Raw genomic sequence first — 16,860 nt, forward strand, 5'->3', positions numbered from 1 at the left:
TCATTTTGAGTTTAAGTTACTCAGAATTTTTTTTAGATCCGGAGGTGGACCTGGAGGGGAGAAATGGCCCCTCAATGAAAACAATCGTGATTTTTTCCCCAACCGTTGCTGCCCAAACTGTTTTGGGAAAAACGACCCAGATGGTTTCAATTTTTTCATCATTATTGCCAATTTTATTTTAATTCAAATAAAAGGAATAAGTACTGGTACCCTGAGTATCAATTTTTGTGGCATGTATTCTATTGAATTATAATAATAACGATTTATAATCTATAGCAACTTTAATCTGGGTAATCGTATCTATAATAAATAATTTAAACATGCAAGCTCCAATACTCGGACACGTACTTTACAGTCTCCCATTTTTCCACACCCAGTGCAATTCTGCGGGTTTCGCAAATCGGCGTAGTTCTAATGCTTCAAAATACACGTTGTGAAATTCTCCACTCAATTCCCGGAAGGTCTCTATAAAATCCTGCTTACCCTCTCTTCCAGGATGATAAACGATGCGGGACCGGTTTATCAAAACCATAAGTGATTTCCCCACGATCAAATTTTCTTCTAATCTGTCCATAGCTATCTGAAGATTTTCAATCTTCGCTTCATTTTCATCGAGTAGCTTTATTATTTCGTCGTAGTACTGTTTGGCATCATCAATAGTGTTTTTCATAAGCGTTGCTTCGGTACCCTAATAAAAAATATAATAGAGAACCAATGTGTACGTATTTATTTTATAAACTGAAGAAAAAAATTGGATTCAATGAAACACGAAACTGAAAAAGAAAAACTGATTTATGACCAGTATTTTTGCCAGTAAGATGTTCTTGGTTGGAATCGTAAGTAGACATTACGTGTACAATTACTCACAAACAAACCTAATTGATGATAGAATGCAGGATTATCTTCAAAGAGCTCCATTATGTCTGGATAGAATGTTGCATGCTCTTTTGACTTGAATTTTTTGGAAACTGTTTGCCTCGCTTTTTGAAAAATCATGACCACAACATGTCCAAGCGTACACGTCCAACTGCTGTAAATATATACACAAAATATACAGGGTCATTTCACGCCAAATCGGCGGATTTTTTTTTCAAAATCAGATCATGTTTAGAGGTCAGAGGTCATCAAACGATGATGAATGGCGGCCTGAAAATTGGCTTAAATGTGGATAAACTCGAAGCCACAATTCGATTTTAAACAGCCCGAATTGACTTTCACGCCTTCAGTAGAAATTTATTATCGCGCCTGGAGGCTCCAGAATAGCCTCATTTATGATGAAATTCGGCTTGTGGCATTGATATGTTCAGACCATACTCTGGCCAAAAACTAAATTGCGTTACGAGATTCAGCGTTTCAAATCGAACCTTCTTCTCGGTCAGGAGTTCAAAAATAATAGTGGGTTTGAATTCTATCAAAATCTTATAATTTTTTAGTAAAAACTCCCTTATAAATTTTTCTCAGTGCAGCAGAAAAATTCGTAAATAATGTTTTGCGGAATTTTATATGTACTTACGTGCGTTGTACGAGGTAGAACGTAATTTAAACTATCAGGAATAAAGACATTTTCAATCATCGTGATTGGCAGCATTATCTACGTGATTTTATGTGTTTAACCATGTTTTTCAAAATGTCGATGTCGGCTGTTGACATTACTTGTGCCTGTAAACCGTTGCCTGAACTTTCTCATGCTAGGTCTACCTATACTTACTTGTTTTCTTTTCCAGTTATTCAAGTTTAGCAAGTTCGAGGTGCATCCTACTTAGCTTATGCAGTTTGCTTATCACAAGTTGGGCAATCATCAATCATTCATCAATAACTGTTGTAAAAAAGAAAAACATGATAGGGTGTTATTGATTAAGAAAAATAACCTGGTACAAATTTGTGTTCAAAATTTAACCATTAGTCTATTAAATCGTTTAGAATTCAGAAATTGCATTTGATAGGATCTCTTCAACGATGTATTCGATGCGTAAAATTTTATTGTGTTTTTTGCTATTCAATATCGACGGTTTATTTTTTCCCAGAGAAAATTTCGTTTTAGGTAATTATTATTTTTTTTCATAATAGTGTACTTGGATACGCGTAAGTTTAAATAACTCAAAAATATTTACTCGTCGAACATTTTGAAAAAAAATTCCAGCTTTTGAAGATCTGTTCGCGCCAAGTCTTGCTGTTCGTACTGGCATTAAATCAATTATCAAAGCTTCATCTCAATTACTCGGATCTTGGAAACCGTTGACTATTTTCACATCTATGGATGAAACAAGTCTGGTTAATCTAACGTCTAAGTCATGTATGATTTCATCAGTACAAATTCTGGATTTGTTACAAGTGATGGAAATTTTACTAATGAGATTACGATATTATAGTCGATATGCGAGTTATTACTCCTAAAACTGTGGCAACCATTACTGGAGGTGTTTTTGGTAAAGATAATTACGAATTTCATAAGTATTCGATGTTTTGGAAGATTGGCTCGTGTAACGAGTAAGTTCGTAGGTCTGGTCAATACTATTTTTTCATTATACCTAGGTACTTCAAAAAGCATTTCGATTTCTTTTTTTTTTTTCAATTTTCAACATTTTAATGTTTTTCCCCCTCTCCCCTACAAATTTATCATCACTTGGCAGAAAATTCTTAGAAATTCATAGGTAATATTTAAAAAATAAATAATAAAAAGTGTGAAAGAATAAGGGGGATTGTCAAAATTTTTGTTTCATAATTTTAAAAATAGAAAAAGTTAGTAAGCTACTAAGTGTCAAACAAACAGGGCATCATGAAAAAAAAAGGGGGAGAAAACAGCAAAACTTTTTCTTACCGCTGGGAATCGAAAGAACCAAAATTCATCACTCTTTACCGAGAAATTGTTATGGAATAAAATTAGAAGTGGCTCAAATCATTTTGTTTCCTGACTTTGGGGAAGGAGAGTTAAGTTGATAGCGTTTTTATTAGTTTATTCGTTAATGGCGACCTCTGGCGTGAATTTTGATATGTTACATGCCCCAAAAAATAATTCACCAAAAGTTGAGTAAATGAATCGATTCGTTCGCGAACAAGTCACTTATACGAATCAATTTATTCGCAAATGAGTCACCAAGAATTATTCAATTCGTTCGTGAATGATTCACCAAAAATTGAGTAAATTAATCGATTTGTTTGCGAACGAGTCACTTATGCATATCAATTTGTTCGCGGATGATTCATCAAAAATTGAGCAAATGAATCGATTCGTTCGCGAACGAGTCACTTATACGAATCAATTCGTTCGTGAATGATTGACCATAAATTGAGTAAATGAATCGATTTGTTCGCGGATGATTCATCAAAAATTGAGTAAATGAATCTATTCGTCCGCGAATGATTCACCAAGAATTATTCAATTCGTTCGTGAATGATTCACCATAAATTGAATAAATGAATCGATTCGTTCGTGAACGAGTCACTTATACAAATCAATTCGTTCGCGAATGATTCATCAAACATTGAGTAAATGAATCGATTCGTTCGCGAACGAGTCACTTATACGAATCATTTCCTTCGCGAATGACTCACCAAGAATTATACAATTCGTTCGTGAATGATTCACCAAAAATTGAGTAAATGAATCTACTCGTTCGCGAACGAGTCCCTTATACGAATCAATTCGTTCGTGAATGATTGACCATAAATTGAGTAAATGAATCGATTTGTTCGTGGATGATTCATCAAAAATTGAGTAAATGAATCTGTTCTTTCGCAAACGAGTCACTTATACGAATCAATTCGTTCGCGAATGATTCACCAAGAATTATTTAATTCGTTCATGAATGATTCACCATAAATTGAGTCAATGAATCGATTCGTTCGTGAACGAGTCACTCATACAAATCAATTCGTTCGCGAATGATTTATCAAACATTGAGTAAATGAATCAATTCGTTCGCGAACGAGTCACTTATACGAATCATTTCGTTCGCGAATGACACACCAAGAATTATACAATTCGTTCGTAAATGACTCACCAAAATATGGAGTAAATGAATCAATTCGTTCGCGAACGAGTCACTTATACGAATCAATTCGTTCGCGAATGATTCATCAAACATTGAGTAAATGAATCGATTCGTTCGCGAATGATTCACCAAGAATTGAGTAAATGAATCTATTCGTTCGCGAACGAGTCCCTTATACGAATCAATTCGTTCGTGAATGATTGACCATAAATTGAGTAAATGAATCGATTTGTTCGTGGATGATTCATCAAAAATTGAGTAAATGAATCTGTTCTTTCGCAAACGAGTCACTTATACGAATCAATTCGTTCGCGAATGATTCACCAAGAATTATTTAATTCGTTCATGAATGATTCACCATAAATTGAGTCAATGAATCGATTCGTTCGTGAACGAGTCACTCATACAAATCAATTCGTTCGCGAATGATTTATCAAACATTGAGTAAATGAATCAATTCGTTCGCGAACGAGTCACTTATACGAATCATTTCGTTCGCGAATGACACACCAAGAATTATACAATTCGTTCGTAAATGACTCACCAAAATATGGAGTAAATGAATCAATTCGTTCGCGAACGAGTCACTTATACGAATCAATTCGTTCGCGAATGATTCATCAAACATTGAGTAAATGAATCGATTCGTTCGCGAATGATTCACCAAGAATTATTTAATTTGTTCGCGAATAATTCACCATTCACCATAAATTGAGTAAATTAATCGATTCGTTCGCGAACGAGTCACTTATACGAATCAATTCGTTCGCGAATGATTCACCAAAAATTATTCAATTCGTTCGTGAATGATTCACCTAGGAATCAATCAATTTGTTCAATCGCCGATCGGTTGTGAATGATTCGATTCGATTCACTTTGCTTGAAAAGATAAAAACAGATCAATTCCTATAGGGTACTTAATGTAGCTACCTACAATAATTTCACAAAACCCGAATCAATCGTAAATTAATTGATCTGTTTGCGAAAGGTTCACCAAGAAATCAATAAATTTATTTAATCACACCAATCGTTTGTAAACGATTCGATTCGATTGTAAACAAATCAATTGCTGTACAACTGTTTCAAAAAAAGTGAATCAATTCGTTCGTAAAAGATTTTATTTGAAGAAAAGTTGATCTCCTCACGCTAAATGCGTGAGTGTTTTTTTTTCAAATCGTAGCCGTTTATATCTAAATCTGAAATTTTGGCATCCACTCACCAGACACCCATTTATTTGCCCCGAGCCCACATTGGTTCTCGATGGTCCCACTTATGACTATGTCTAATTATTGTCTATTGCTTCTATTTTATTTTTATAAATTCGTTTATTGTATTCGGGTAGAACAAGTTTGCGGGCTCGAGTTTATTATTTCAATTTGAAATACAATTCGTTCGAGAAAGCTTTAGATCACGACGACGGAATTATGGTCTTGAACGTTCCAATTGCAACTGATGTAAGTACACGGGTACATATTTTTTTATTCGATGCCCCTGAGTATACCTATGTATTGTTTTACTCGTAAATGAAACAAATAAACCAATTTGTCCTTATGTTTCGTGAATTTTCATAGGGTGATTTTCCTAACCCGTTGTTCCATGGGTTATCTAAAGTTATTAGGAAAAAAATGAAACAACCAGGAGATTATTCCAAAGTTCATTGTGCTTTAACATACCGATGGTTCGCTAATTTTCGCCCCGAAAGTGTTTACACTTCTTATAGAGCGGACTTCAACGATGAAGAATTTGGAAAAAAATTCTGCGCTAGGGTTATTAATCTGCCTGCCGATCCACATTTAAACTACGTTTCGAAAGCACAGGTAAATGAACCTACCTAAATATGATTGAATCTACGTATTAATGATTTTTCGTTGCTTGTACGAGTATGACTTTTTTCATGAAAAATGGAAAGAGCTTCTCATAGAGTGATCAGTTATTGAGTTGAGTCAACTGAAATTTGATAACACTAGCTGTGTCCTATTAATTTCAGTTCAAACAAACGTTTGGCAAACTGAAGGATATCTCGCAGGAAGCTGTGAGTGATGAATTCATTCGAGACGCGGGTGTGGCCAGGACTCCTGTGGAAAGGCATGCTGGAATATGTGTTTTGAATCTTCCAGCATGATTAGTGTGTTTTTAAAATATGTTAATGTTTAACGATACTTATTTAACTACTCATTTTCAAGAGCAGGTAAACAATTTTTCTTTGTAATTTGAATCATTTTTACGCACCTGTGAAATTCGTTGGCTCAATTTTACTGCTAAATACATACTGTAAGAGTGAAATGGTGTACCTTTTCGTTTCTTCAAGTACGTAACTCTTTACCTTAACATTGATGAATCGAGTCAGTACGCTACTTCAGGTTGTTATCGTGTTATTTATGGAAATGGAAACGGAAACGATTCATCATTAAATGTCTCATTAAACGTACCGGTACTCGCCACTCTATTATAACTATTATAAGTTATATTTCCAATATTTTTATACGTATTTGAATCAATAACCTGATCCGACAGGGTGCGCAGAAATATCGTGTACCCCTAATAAAGTTTTCTGCCAAATATTTTACCAGGTGTAAATTCTTACATTTTACGAGGTATTATGTAAGTAAAACGTAATTTAAACAATTTATGCAGTTTGCATATCGTATGTGTGGTGTTTGCTTATCAATCATCATTCATCAATACTTGCCTGTTGTAAAATAGAAAAACACGATAAGACGTTATTGACTCGGAAAAATAACATGGTACAAATTTGTGGGCGAAATTTAACCATTGCACTATTAGATCGTTTCGAATTCAGTAATTGCATGTGACAGGATCTGTTCAAAGATGTATTCAATTCGTAAAATTTTGTTGTGCTTTTTGCTATTCAATATCGACGGTTTATTTTTTTCCAGAGAAAATTTCGTTTTTGGTAATTTACTTTTTTTCAAAACGTTTTTCATAATCGTGTACTTGGATACTCGTAAGTTCAAATAACTGAGAAAATATTTACTCATCGGACATTTTGAAAAAAAATTTCAGCTTTTGAAGAACTGTTCACGCCAGGTCTTGCTGTTCGCACTGGCATAAAAACAGCTATCAAAGCTTCATCTGAATTACTTGGATCTTGGAGACCGTTGACTTTTTTCAATGCCTTGGATGAGACGAGTCTGGTTAATCTGACGTCGACATCACGTATGATTTCATCAGTACAAATTCTGGATTTTGGTATCAGTGGTGGAAATTTTACTAATGAGATTATACGATATTATGTACAGTCGATATGAGAATTCTTACTCCTAAAACTGTGGCAACCATAACTGGAGGTGTTTTTGGCAAAGATAATTACGAATATCATAAGTATTCGATGTTTTGGAAAATTGGCCCATGGAATGAGTAAGTAGGTCAGGTGATTCGTGAATAAGTATGTATGGCGAGAAAGCCGCTCAAAATCTGGTCATTAACAGTAATTGCTATTTCACTGAGAATCTATCAGAGGCTCTGGAATCCCCCAAAACTACTACTTGACTCCTAAAAATTACATTACTTTTACTTGCTGCGGTTAATTTTTCAATTTTTAATTTGTTTTTTACAAATTTTAAAATTTTTTATCCTCCAAAAAAATCTTTCAAGTTCTGAAATTTTAAAAGCTAAAAAATAAGCTTTTTGCGTAAGAAAAAATCGCCTTCCTGAAAGTAATATCGTCTTTGTACCTCTTGAAATCAAATTATCAACAACTTTCGCCCTTGCTTTACTCGGGCTAATTTGTTTCTTGTTTTAAAATTTTAAAAATTCACATTTGGGCTCCCTGTTCAAATTGTATTTGCTTCGGGCCCGCATTAGCTCTCGACTGCCCTGCTTGGCTATTGCCTATTTCTATTCCTTCTATTTTATGTTTTTTTTTTCAATTCGTTCATTATATTCGGGCAGAACAAGTTTGCGATCGCGAGTATATTTCTTCAATTTGAAATACATTACATTCGAAAAAGCCTTAGACCACGACGACGGAGTTATTGTCTTGAATTTCCCAATTGCAACTGATGTAAGTACATCAGTATTTTATTCTATTCGATACATCTGAATACCTTACTTAAGTACTTATTAAAATGGAACAACATGTCTTGTGTTTTGTGAATTATCATATGTATTATAGGGTGATTTTCCTAACCCACTGTTCCATGGGTTATCCAAACTGATTGGAAGCAAACTGATACGACCAGGAGATTGTTCCAAAGTTCTATGTGCTCTTACCTACCGATGGTTCGTGAATTTTCTCCTCGATAGTGTTTACACTTCTTATATAGCGGATTTTAACGATGAAGAATTCGGAAAAAAATTCTGCGCTAGGGTTATTAATCTACCCGCGAATCCACATTTAAATTACATTTCGAAAGAACAGGTAAATGAACCTATCTAAGGGTCCTTCGACGTCAATTCGATCAAGAAGTGGTAAGGGGGGGTCGGCGATTTTTTTTGAAATGTTTCCCGTGGAAAGATCTTCTGAAGGGATGACCAATGGCGCAAATCGCAGCTCTCTAGTCCTTTTTTGAAGGCTGCTAGGGGGTGTCATAGTTTCCAGTGAACCTAAAATATCATCCCTTTCAGCAGTGGATTACTCGATAACCGCGAAACCTACTAAAATGAAACTTTTCCCAATAGTTACGGGTTTCGAAAGGCTTTTTGGTGATATCATAAAAATCAGTGTTGCCACTTTTTTTCGTGCAAAAAATTAGCTCGAAAAGTTTCAAAACGTAGTTTTCATTTCGTTCGGACTCTCAAAAATTCTGAAAAAAATATATTGTGGACAAATTTTCATGCTAAACAACATTATAAAAAAATTGGGGTGGCATTATTTCGTAAAGTCGATTTTTGAAAAATTGAATGATTGCGAAAAAATGCGATTTTTTGGTTTAAAACATGAAAAAAGTTTTGATTGGTGAAGTTAACCAATTTGACCCCTATTTTTATGTATCCACTGAAAAGGTTGAAAAAACACTTTCGATATGAGTGTAATTTTTATTGACTATTTCATGAAATACGTCAGAAAGAAGTCAAAAAAGCACAACTGAATAATTTTAAACTTTTTTTGATGTATGGAATTGAAAATTGAATTTTTTCGAATTTTGATTTTTTTTTGTGATGTGTTCATTTCATCGAGTGAACGTGTTTTTTCAACTTTTTTAACGGATACGTAAAAATATGGGTCAAATGGGTCAACTTCACCAATCAAAACTTTTTTTCATGTTTTAAATCAAAAAATCGCATTTTTTCGCAAATTTTCAATTTTTTAAAATCGATTTTACGAAATAATGCCACCCCAATTTTTTAATATGTTGTTCAGCATGAAAATTTATCCATAATATATTTTTTTTCAGAATTTTTGAGAGCCTGAACGATATGAAAACTACGTTTTGAAACTTTTCGAGCTAATTTTTCGTACGAAAAAAAGTGGCAACACTGATTTTCATATCATCAAAAAGTTAAAGAGCTTTACAAAAAGTCTTTTAAAACCTCTAACTATTTGAAAAAGTTCTGTTTTGGTATGTATCGCGGTTATCGAGTAAGCCACTGCTGAAATGAATGATATTTCAAGTTCACTGTAAATTTTGACACCCCCTAGCAGCCTTTAAAAAAGGGCTACAGGGCTGCGATTTGCGCCATATAGGTCATCCTTTGAAAAGGTCTTTCCGCCGGAAAAATTCCAATAAAATCGTCGACCCCCCCCCCTCTACCACTTCTTGGTGGAATTGACGTGGAATGACCCCTAAAGATGATTGAATCTGCGTACTGCTGATTCTTCGTTAGTTAGATGACCTTTTTTCATGAAAAATGGAAAGGCCTTCTGGTAATGTGATCAATTTTCAAGTTGAGCAACCTGAGATTTGTACATAAAACTGTGTCCTTTTAATTTCAGTTCAAACAAACGTTTGGCAAATTGAAGGATATTTCACAGAAAGCTGCGAATGAAGAATTCATTCGAGACGGGGGTGTGGCTAGGACTCCAATGGAAAGGCATGCCGGAATATGTGTTTTGAATCTTCCATGTTGATGTTAATATTAACGACCAATAAAATAAATTTTCTTGCTCTATATCAATTATTTTCGAAAAATTCGATCAAAAGATAAAACGCAGATTGCTGGGTTGAGATTGCTGGGTTGAATTTCTTTCCTGCAAATACAGGTTGGCCCATTTTCATCAGCAGTAACATCGGTATTGGTAATCAGACTGGAGTTTTTAGTTACGTATGCTCGCCTAGATCTGTTATGCTCATAGGACGAAAAAAAAAATGTTCTGCGATTTCAACCTAGCTTCACTTAAAAGCGATGATAAGTTAGTGGAAAGTTACGTAACCTGTTTACAATTACCCATATTGACCTGACCATAAGATGCTGATAAATAATACATAGTATTACCTACATAAGCATGAATTAGAGAGTACTTACTCATTTTTAGGAGCAAATAAAAATTTTCCTTTGTAATTTGAATCATTTTTACCTATGTAACACATTAGCTCAATTTGTATTTTCCTCAGTGTGGAGGAAAATTTTGCGAATAATGTTTTGCGGAGCTATACGCACGAACTCGTGTATCATAATTTTATACTTACATTGAACGAGGTAAAACATAGTTTGAACTAAGTACATATCAGGAATAAAGACACCTTCAATCATCGTGATTGACCGCATTACCTAATTTTATGTGTTCAGCCATATTTTTCAAAATGTAGATGTCGACTATGGACATTATCTGTACACTGTTGCTTGAAAAAGTTTCTCGCAGTAGGTCACCTACTTGCGTTTTTTCCCAGCAATTCAAAGTTATCAAGTTCTAAGTGCATCCTACGTCTTAGCTTGTGCAGTTTGCATATCACATGTGTGGCGTTTCCTCATCAATCATTCATCGATAACTGTTGTGAAAAAGAAAAACATGATAAGGTGTTACTGATTCAAGAAAATTACCTAGTACATATAAATTCATGGACAAAATTTAACCATTGCTTTATTAGATCGTTTCGGATTCATAAATTACACGTGATAGGATCTCTTCAACGATGTATTCGATGCGTAAAATTTTGTTGTGCTTTTTGCTCTTCAATACCTACGGTTTATTTTTTTGCGGAGAAAATTTCGTTTTTGGTAATTTATTACTTACTTTTTTTCAAAACGTTTTTCATGATAGCGCACTCAGATACTTGTAAGTTGAAATGACTCAAAAAAAAATTTATTTGTCGAACATTTTGAAAAAAAATTTCAGCTTTTGAAGAACTGTTCTCGCCAGGTCTTGCCGTTCGCAGTGGCATAAAAACTGCTATCAAAGCTTCCTCTCAATTACTCGGATCTTGGAAACCATTGACTATTTTCACAGCCATGGATGAAACGAGCCTGGTTAATCTAACGTCGAAATCACGTACGATTTCATCTGTACAAATTCTGGATTTGGTATCAGTGATGGGAATTTTACTAATGAGACTACGATATTACAGTCGATATGCGAATTCTTACTCCAAAAACTGTGGCAACCATAACTGGAGGTGTTTTTGGCAAAGATAATTACGAATTTCATAAGTATTCGATGTTTTGGAAAATTGGCTCGTGTGACTCGTGTAATGAGTAAGTAGACCTGGTAATGCTGTTTGGAATTTGTATTTCGAGAAGTAGAAAAAAGGTACTTTTCTGCGATAAGTTTATTTTTTCAGTTCAAAAGTTTAAATGTTGAGTGATATTTTTGTAGTGTTTGCTTTTAATTTGATGAAGAAATAACGCACAAACCATTTAAAATTATAATTACATAAACGCCATTACAACTAGAGGAACAAGAGAGAACGATAGAATAAAAACTTACAACTATGGCAAATGTGCAACATGTGAACGTCAGTGTTACCACCAAACACCACACGAAAAGATCATCTCAGGTATGAATAAACGCTAAAATTACCAGTTATAAAATTGACTTTACAACACACCCCTACAATTTTGTTCTGAACAACGAACGATAAAAACTACGCAAAATACAATTGAAAAATACAACGAAAGGTCGATATAAAAATAGAAAAGCACGTCAGCTCAATTACAACACACCTCAGCTCGCTTACAAATTAAAACACACAAAAACTCGATACAACTGACAAAAGTTCGATAAAAAGAACACAAAAAGTTGAAATTACAATTAAAAATATGCAAAAATGCACTCAACTTCAAATAAATACAATTAATGATAAAAAATCACAGGTACATGACAATAAATATCTTAAAAATAACATCACAATGAACAATACAACAACTCAGCGGATAAGAACGATTCAGCACACTTTATATACACTTAGAAGGGATAGTTTCCCTTTTTCAGCTTCTTTTTTAGCACTCTTACACTTCGCCACTTTATGGCCATACTTGCCACATTTATTGCATTTAGGCCGATCTTTACCATACGTAGTGCAATACTTCGCCAAATGACCACTCCCCTGACACCTGTAGCACATTGGACCTTTCACAGGTGGAACTGTAGCCGCTACCATCGCTGCTCTCATCAGACTGGAACTAGGCTCAGCTAACTTCGTTTCAACTGGCACTTTTGTCTCAGCTTTCTGCACGATTGGCTTCTTTTCTTCGAGTATTATACTTTCGATATCTTGAATGAAAACTTCACTGGACTGTAATGCAGCTCGAATAGTCCAATTCGAATGTGCTTCTAAACAAAGCTCAGTTAAACTAATGATCGCATCCATCGCTTTTGCTTCTTCATTGATCGGCATCACGGAGATACAGCCAAGGTTTCTTAGGCAGGTCTTAACTTGGAACTCCCATACCAAAAAAATCTCTGCCATTGAAAACATGAATGGGTACTTTCGAGTTTGAACACTCATCTTCTCTGCTCAAATTTGAAACGAAAGCGAGAAAAACAATGAAAAATGAACTAGCAGGTCACCAGAATGTCACTGGGCCCATAACCTGTAGTGTTTGCTTTTAATTTGATGAAGAAATAACGCACGAACCATTTAAAAATATAATTACATAAACGCTATTTTACAACTAGAGGAACGAGAGAGAATGATAGAATAAAAACTTACAACTACAGCGAATGTACAACATGTGAACGTCAGTGTTACCACCAAACGCCACACGAAAAGATTGTCTCAGCTACGAATAAACGCTAAAATTACCAGATACAAAATTGACTTTACAACAATTTTTTCTAGAAATTTCAAGTTTGAAAAAGAAAAAACAAACCAGAGGAAAGCAAGAGCAAAAGTTTTTGAAAGTTGGTGTTTTGAGAAGTAAAAAACAGGGCCCTTCTTTTACCGGGCTCTCCAGAAAATGCGGGCTCGGAGAAAACTGCCCCTTTTGCACCCCTCTCCATGGTCCTAATATTGAAATCGACTAATGTCTCTCAGGGTCTTCATTAATTATTAGTTAATCTGCTGATCTGTGTACCTTTACTATCACTATTCCTTCTATTTTATTGTTTTTTTAATTCGCTTATTTTATTTGGGTAGAACAAGCTTGGGATCTCGGGTATATTTCTTCAATTTGAAGTACCACACGTTTGAAAAAGCCTTAGATCATGATGACGGGGTTATTGTCTTGAACTTCCCAATTGCAACTAATGTGAGTACATGAATATTTTTTTTATTCAATGTATGTACCTGGTACCTGATTAGGTGATTGTGATTACCTATTGATTAAAATGGACCCAACTTTTCTTTATGTTTTGTGAATTACCATAGGGTGATTTTCCTAACCCATTGTTTCATGGATTATCCAAAGTGATTGGAAACACACTTAAACGACCAGGAGATTGTTCCAAAGTTCATTGTGCATTTACCTACCGATGGTACGTGAATTTTCCCCTCGATAGTGTTTACACTTCTTATAAAGCGGACTTTGACGATGAAGAATTTGGAAAAAAATTCTGCGCTAGAGTTATTAATCTGCCTGCAGATCCACATTTGAATTATGTTTCGAAAGAACAGGTAAATGAACCTACCTACGTAGATATGATTGAATTTGCGTATTTGTGATTCTTTGCGTTGCTTGAATGACCTTTTTTTTCGTGAAAAATAAAAAGGGTTTCTCATAAAGTGATCAGTTTTTAATCGAGCCAACATTTCATAAAATCGTGTCCTTTTAATTTCAGTTCAAACAAACGTTCGGCAAACTGAAGGATATTTCACAGGAAGCTGTGAGTGATGAATTCATACAAGACGCAGGTTTGGCTAGGACGCCAGTCGAAAGACATGCTGGAATATGTATTTTGAATCTTCCAGCATGATTGGTGTGATTTAAAAATATGTTAATGTTAACATTAACGATGAATAAAATGAATTTTCTTGCTCTATTTATTATAATTTTTTTTGTCGAAAAATTCAATCTAAAGGTAAAGCGGAAAGTGCTATAATGAGTCTAGATCAGGAATTGAAAAAGCCAACTTATACTCATTTGTACCAAAAAAAAAAAAAAAAAAAAAATGCTCCGTGATTTCAACCTTGGTTTACTTCAGAGCCATAATAAGTTGTAAGTTACGATCAGTACCGGTGCTAGGATTTTTCCTTGGAGGGGGATAATTGGGTCAGAATCAAACAATTTTACCGTCTCATTTTTTGGGTGGGGGAGGGGTAAAATTAAGCTTCTCCGAGGGCAGAAATCAAATAAATACAGTGGCATAGTCAGAATTTCCTCAAGGAGGAGGCAAAACCAGATTTTTAGGCATGAAAAATCGAAATTAGGATTCATTTTCTGGAAACCTATCGTGATGTGTGGTGATTACATTATGAAAATGAAGGTAAAATTACTGCTCGAGCGAAGCGAGAGCGAAAATTTTTAGAAAAAGTGGGTCCGAACAACAAAAAAAAACCGTTCACTTCTGCATGTTTTATTTCAAATTTTCGTTCGCAAGGGAGGACAATGGCCCCCTTCACTCCCTGGCCACGCCACTGAATAAATATGTCATTTATTTATTTAATTTTTCAAAAGGAGGGACCTCAGTGACTGAAATTTGCCTGCAAAGTATTATTCAAAGTAAATCGTGTACGAATATACCTATAATGTGGGCTTGAGAAGAAAAAAAAGGCTTCTTCTTCTCAAAAAAGATGAAAAAACTGAACATCGGTTTGTATGTAATAGGCATCCATCTCAGTGAAACAAGAGCGCAAAAATGCTTGGAAAATTCCCATTTTATAGCATCAACATTTTTTCCAAAAAAACTGGCCTCTTGGGGAGGATTATCACCCAAATCCCCCCTTAATACCGGCACTGGTTACGCTTATTTGGTACTCTGAATTTCCACTTTTGTTTAAAATTTTCCAACGTAGTTGATGAGTAAGGATTTCAGTTCCTTGCCATTTTTTCTTGAAAATCACAAAAATAAAAAAAAATCGTCTTCACATACTCGTAATTTATGTATTATCAGTGTTTCTCGAAGTAAAAGATTTATTCTTTCTAACGGAGCGATACCTAGTACCTACTACTCGCCTGTTATTATCAGGTTGAAAAGTTATGCTCGTTCAAATTCTAAAAAATCACTAAAAAAAAATCCAAGAAAATGTTCGCAGTAGAATTTCTAATAATTTTTTGAAACAGCATAATCTGAGTGAACTGTTAACTTGATACGATTTTTATTAATTTTGGAAATTTTCAAAGGGATATTTTTTTGAATGATTTTTAGAATTTCAGATTTTTTAATAATTAATTTTCAAAAAACATATGTACCTACCTAGGTAGTTTCATGAGTTGAAAGAGCATAATTTTGCTAGTAGATGTGAATTAGCAGATTAAAATATGAGCAGAATGAGGAATAGGTGGGGGAGAGGTTAAGGGAGGTTTATCAAAAAAAAAGTCATAAATAGCGAAATTCGTGGTTTAAAATCCTCTACCCTTTTCAGTGTTTTAGAGTTGAAAAATAATTATAGAGGATACGACCTTTTAATTTTTTTTCTTTCTATAATGAAGATACCTTGGGGTAGCATAGCTCACTCTCCAAAGCATCGCAAACATGTAACCATTTTCTGGTAATAATTATTTCTACTCAAAATTAGTCACAAAACTGCATCGAAGACCCGAAAAAATTTCTGATCTATCCTAAGATCGATCAGCAAACTTTTTTCAGGGGTTTCCAAAGTTGTGAAATTTTACTCATCGTCTTTTTCGATTCATCATGAGTTCTGATGAAATGAAGATAGGAATAGGCCTGCTCCTGGTTCAAATCTCTCATGATAAATCACCATCGATGTATTGTACTTAAGTTAGTAGTATTGTTTCCCCTGCTGTGATTTTTTTCTTTCCTATTTTCAGGAGTTCTCAAAATCAAAATTTCGAACATTGATTTTTCGAAGAAAGTTTGAGTTGTTGTCAGGTTTTATGCTGTCAACAAAATGGTTCGAATGGAAAAATTTTTCCATTTTATGAGAATTTGAAATATTCATGAGCGATTTTATGATTGTCGGGTAACGGTTTTTTGCCACTACCCCCCTTCCCAACGTCACAAAAAATTAGGTATCCCAAACAGAAGAGAATTTTTGTATCAAATAAAAAATGTGGAAAGAGCATGAAAAAAAACATCATCGTTACAATTTTCAAGTCTCAGAATTTCATTTTTTAATTTGTAATGAATTTTGTGAAAATTCAAAAGAAATATAAATTTAAACGCTAAAATTTTAATCAATATGATGGAATATGTTTGAAAAAAAGTTTTCTCAATCAAATTCCATTTCGACAGAGCCCCGTATAAATAATTTTCCAAACTTCCTCTCACCGTAATCCAAATATCTATCTTGCAAAAAAAAGGGGAAAAATACCGAAGTGAAAATTTTCATCAACACTTGATCCATAATTTCAGTCCTTATCATGGAAATTTCTGCGTTGTTAGCTCTTATTCCTCGAATTTGAGGAA

General features: G+C 34.4%; 3 protein-coding genes and 1 long non-coding RNA gene across 7 annotated transcripts; 3 read left to right on the plus strand and 1 right to left on the minus strand.

Moving 5' to 3' along the window:
• Window positions 1-105: 105 nt before the first annotated feature.
• Window positions 106-10,700, minus strand: LOC135837059 (uncharacterized). Of its 4 annotated transcripts, none has more exons than XR_010557132.1 (5): window positions 10,419-10,700; window positions 2,112-2,251; window positions 1,709-1,816; window positions 868-1,640; window positions 106-688 (listed from the first exon to the last, which is right to left on the minus strand). It is a non-coding gene; the product is annotated as an uncharacterized LOC135837059 (long non-coding RNA). The 4 variants fall into 4 exon arrangements; XR_010557131.1 differs by having other exon boundaries at window positions 868-1,030; window positions 1,514-1,816; window positions 10,419-10,656; XR_010557130.1 differs by having other exon boundaries at window positions 876-1,816; window positions 10,419-10,698.
• Window positions 1,816-6,519, plus strand: LOC135837057 (uncharacterized). The gene is made up of 6 exons (XM_065352196.1): window positions 1,816-2,041; window positions 2,141-2,293; window positions 2,370-2,487; window positions 5,335-5,446; window positions 5,564-5,809; window positions 5,980-6,519. Exons 1-6 carry the CDS (start codon window positions 1,957-1,959, stop codon window positions 6,112-6,114), a joined length of 849 nt encoding a protein of 282 aa, XP_065208268.1. The 5' UTR covers window positions 1,816-1,956; the 3' UTR covers window positions 6,115-6,519.
• On the plus strand, window positions 6,741-10,071 carry LOC135837055 (uncharacterized). Its single transcript, XM_065352192.1, has 6 exons — window positions 6,741-6,906; window positions 7,017-7,169; window positions 7,253-7,370; window positions 7,905-8,016; window positions 8,128-8,373; window positions 9,889-10,071. The coding sequence occupies exons 1-6, from the start codon at window positions 6,822-6,824 to the stop codon at window positions 10,021-10,023; spliced, it is 849 nt and encodes a 282-aa protein (XP_065208264.1). The 5' UTR covers window positions 6,741-6,821; the 3' UTR covers window positions 10,024-10,071.
• Window positions 10,701-10,886: 186 nt separating the features above from the next.
• LOC135837052 (uncharacterized) lies at window positions 10,887-14,310 on the plus strand. Its single transcript, XM_065352190.1, has 6 exons — window positions 10,887-11,111; window positions 11,230-11,382; window positions 11,459-11,585; window positions 13,469-13,580; window positions 13,700-13,945; window positions 14,110-14,310. The coding sequence occupies exons 1-6, from the start codon at window positions 11,027-11,029 to the stop codon at window positions 14,242-14,244; spliced, it is 858 nt and encodes a 285-aa protein (XP_065208262.1). The 5' UTR covers window positions 10,887-11,026; the 3' UTR covers window positions 14,245-14,310.
• Window positions 14,311-16,860: the final 2,550 nt, after the last annotated feature.

Source organism: Planococcus citri, chromosome 2, assembly GCF_950023065.1.
Source record: "Planococcus citri chromosome 2, ihPlaCitr1.1, whole genome shotgun sequence".
Taxonomy (NCBI): Eukaryota; Metazoa; Arthropoda; class Insecta; order Hemiptera; family Pseudococcidae; genus Planococcus; species Planococcus citri.

What these genes read in the sequence shown, in the direction of transcription:
- LOC135837057 (XM_065352196.1), top strand. Translation starts at nt 1,957, where the DNA reads ATGTATTCGATGCGTAAAATTTTATTGTGTTTTTTGCTATTCAATATC. An exon ending in CAGAGAAAATTTCGTTTTAG is followed by an intron (nt 2,042 to 2,140) that starts GTAATTATTATT and finishes AAAAAATTCCAG; the next exon opens with CTTTTGAAGATCTGTTCGCG. An exon ending in ACTACGTTTCGAAAGCACAG is followed by an intron (nt 5,810 to 5,979) that starts GTAAATGAACCT and finishes TATTAATTTCAG; the next exon opens with TTCAAACAAACGTTTGGCAA.
- LOC135837055 (XM_065352192.1), top strand. Translation starts at nt 6,822, where the DNA reads ATGTATTCAATTCGTAAAATTTTGTTGTGCTTTTTGCTATTCAATATC. An exon ending in ATTTCCCAATTGCAACTGAT is followed by an intron (nt 8,017 to 8,127) that starts GTAAGTACATCA and finishes TATGTATTATAG; the next exon opens with GGTGATTTTCCTAACCCACT. An exon ending in ATTACATTTCGAAAGAACAG is followed by an intron (nt 8,374 to 9,888) that starts GTAAATGAACCT and finishes TTTTAATTTCAG; the next exon opens with TTCAAACAAACGTTTGGCAA.
- LOC135837052 (XM_065352190.1), top strand. Translation starts at nt 11,027, where the DNA reads ATGTATTCGATGCGTAAAATTTTGTTGTGCTTTTTGCTCTTCAATACC. An exon ending in CGGAGAAAATTTCGTTTTTG is followed by an intron (nt 11,112 to 11,229) that starts GTAATTTATTAC and finishes AAAAAATTTCAG; the next exon opens with CTTTTGAAGAACTGTTCTCG. An exon ending in ACTTCCCAATTGCAACTAAT is followed by an intron (nt 13,581 to 13,699) that starts GTGAGTACATGA and finishes GAATTACCATAG; the next exon opens with GGTGATTTTCCTAACCCATT.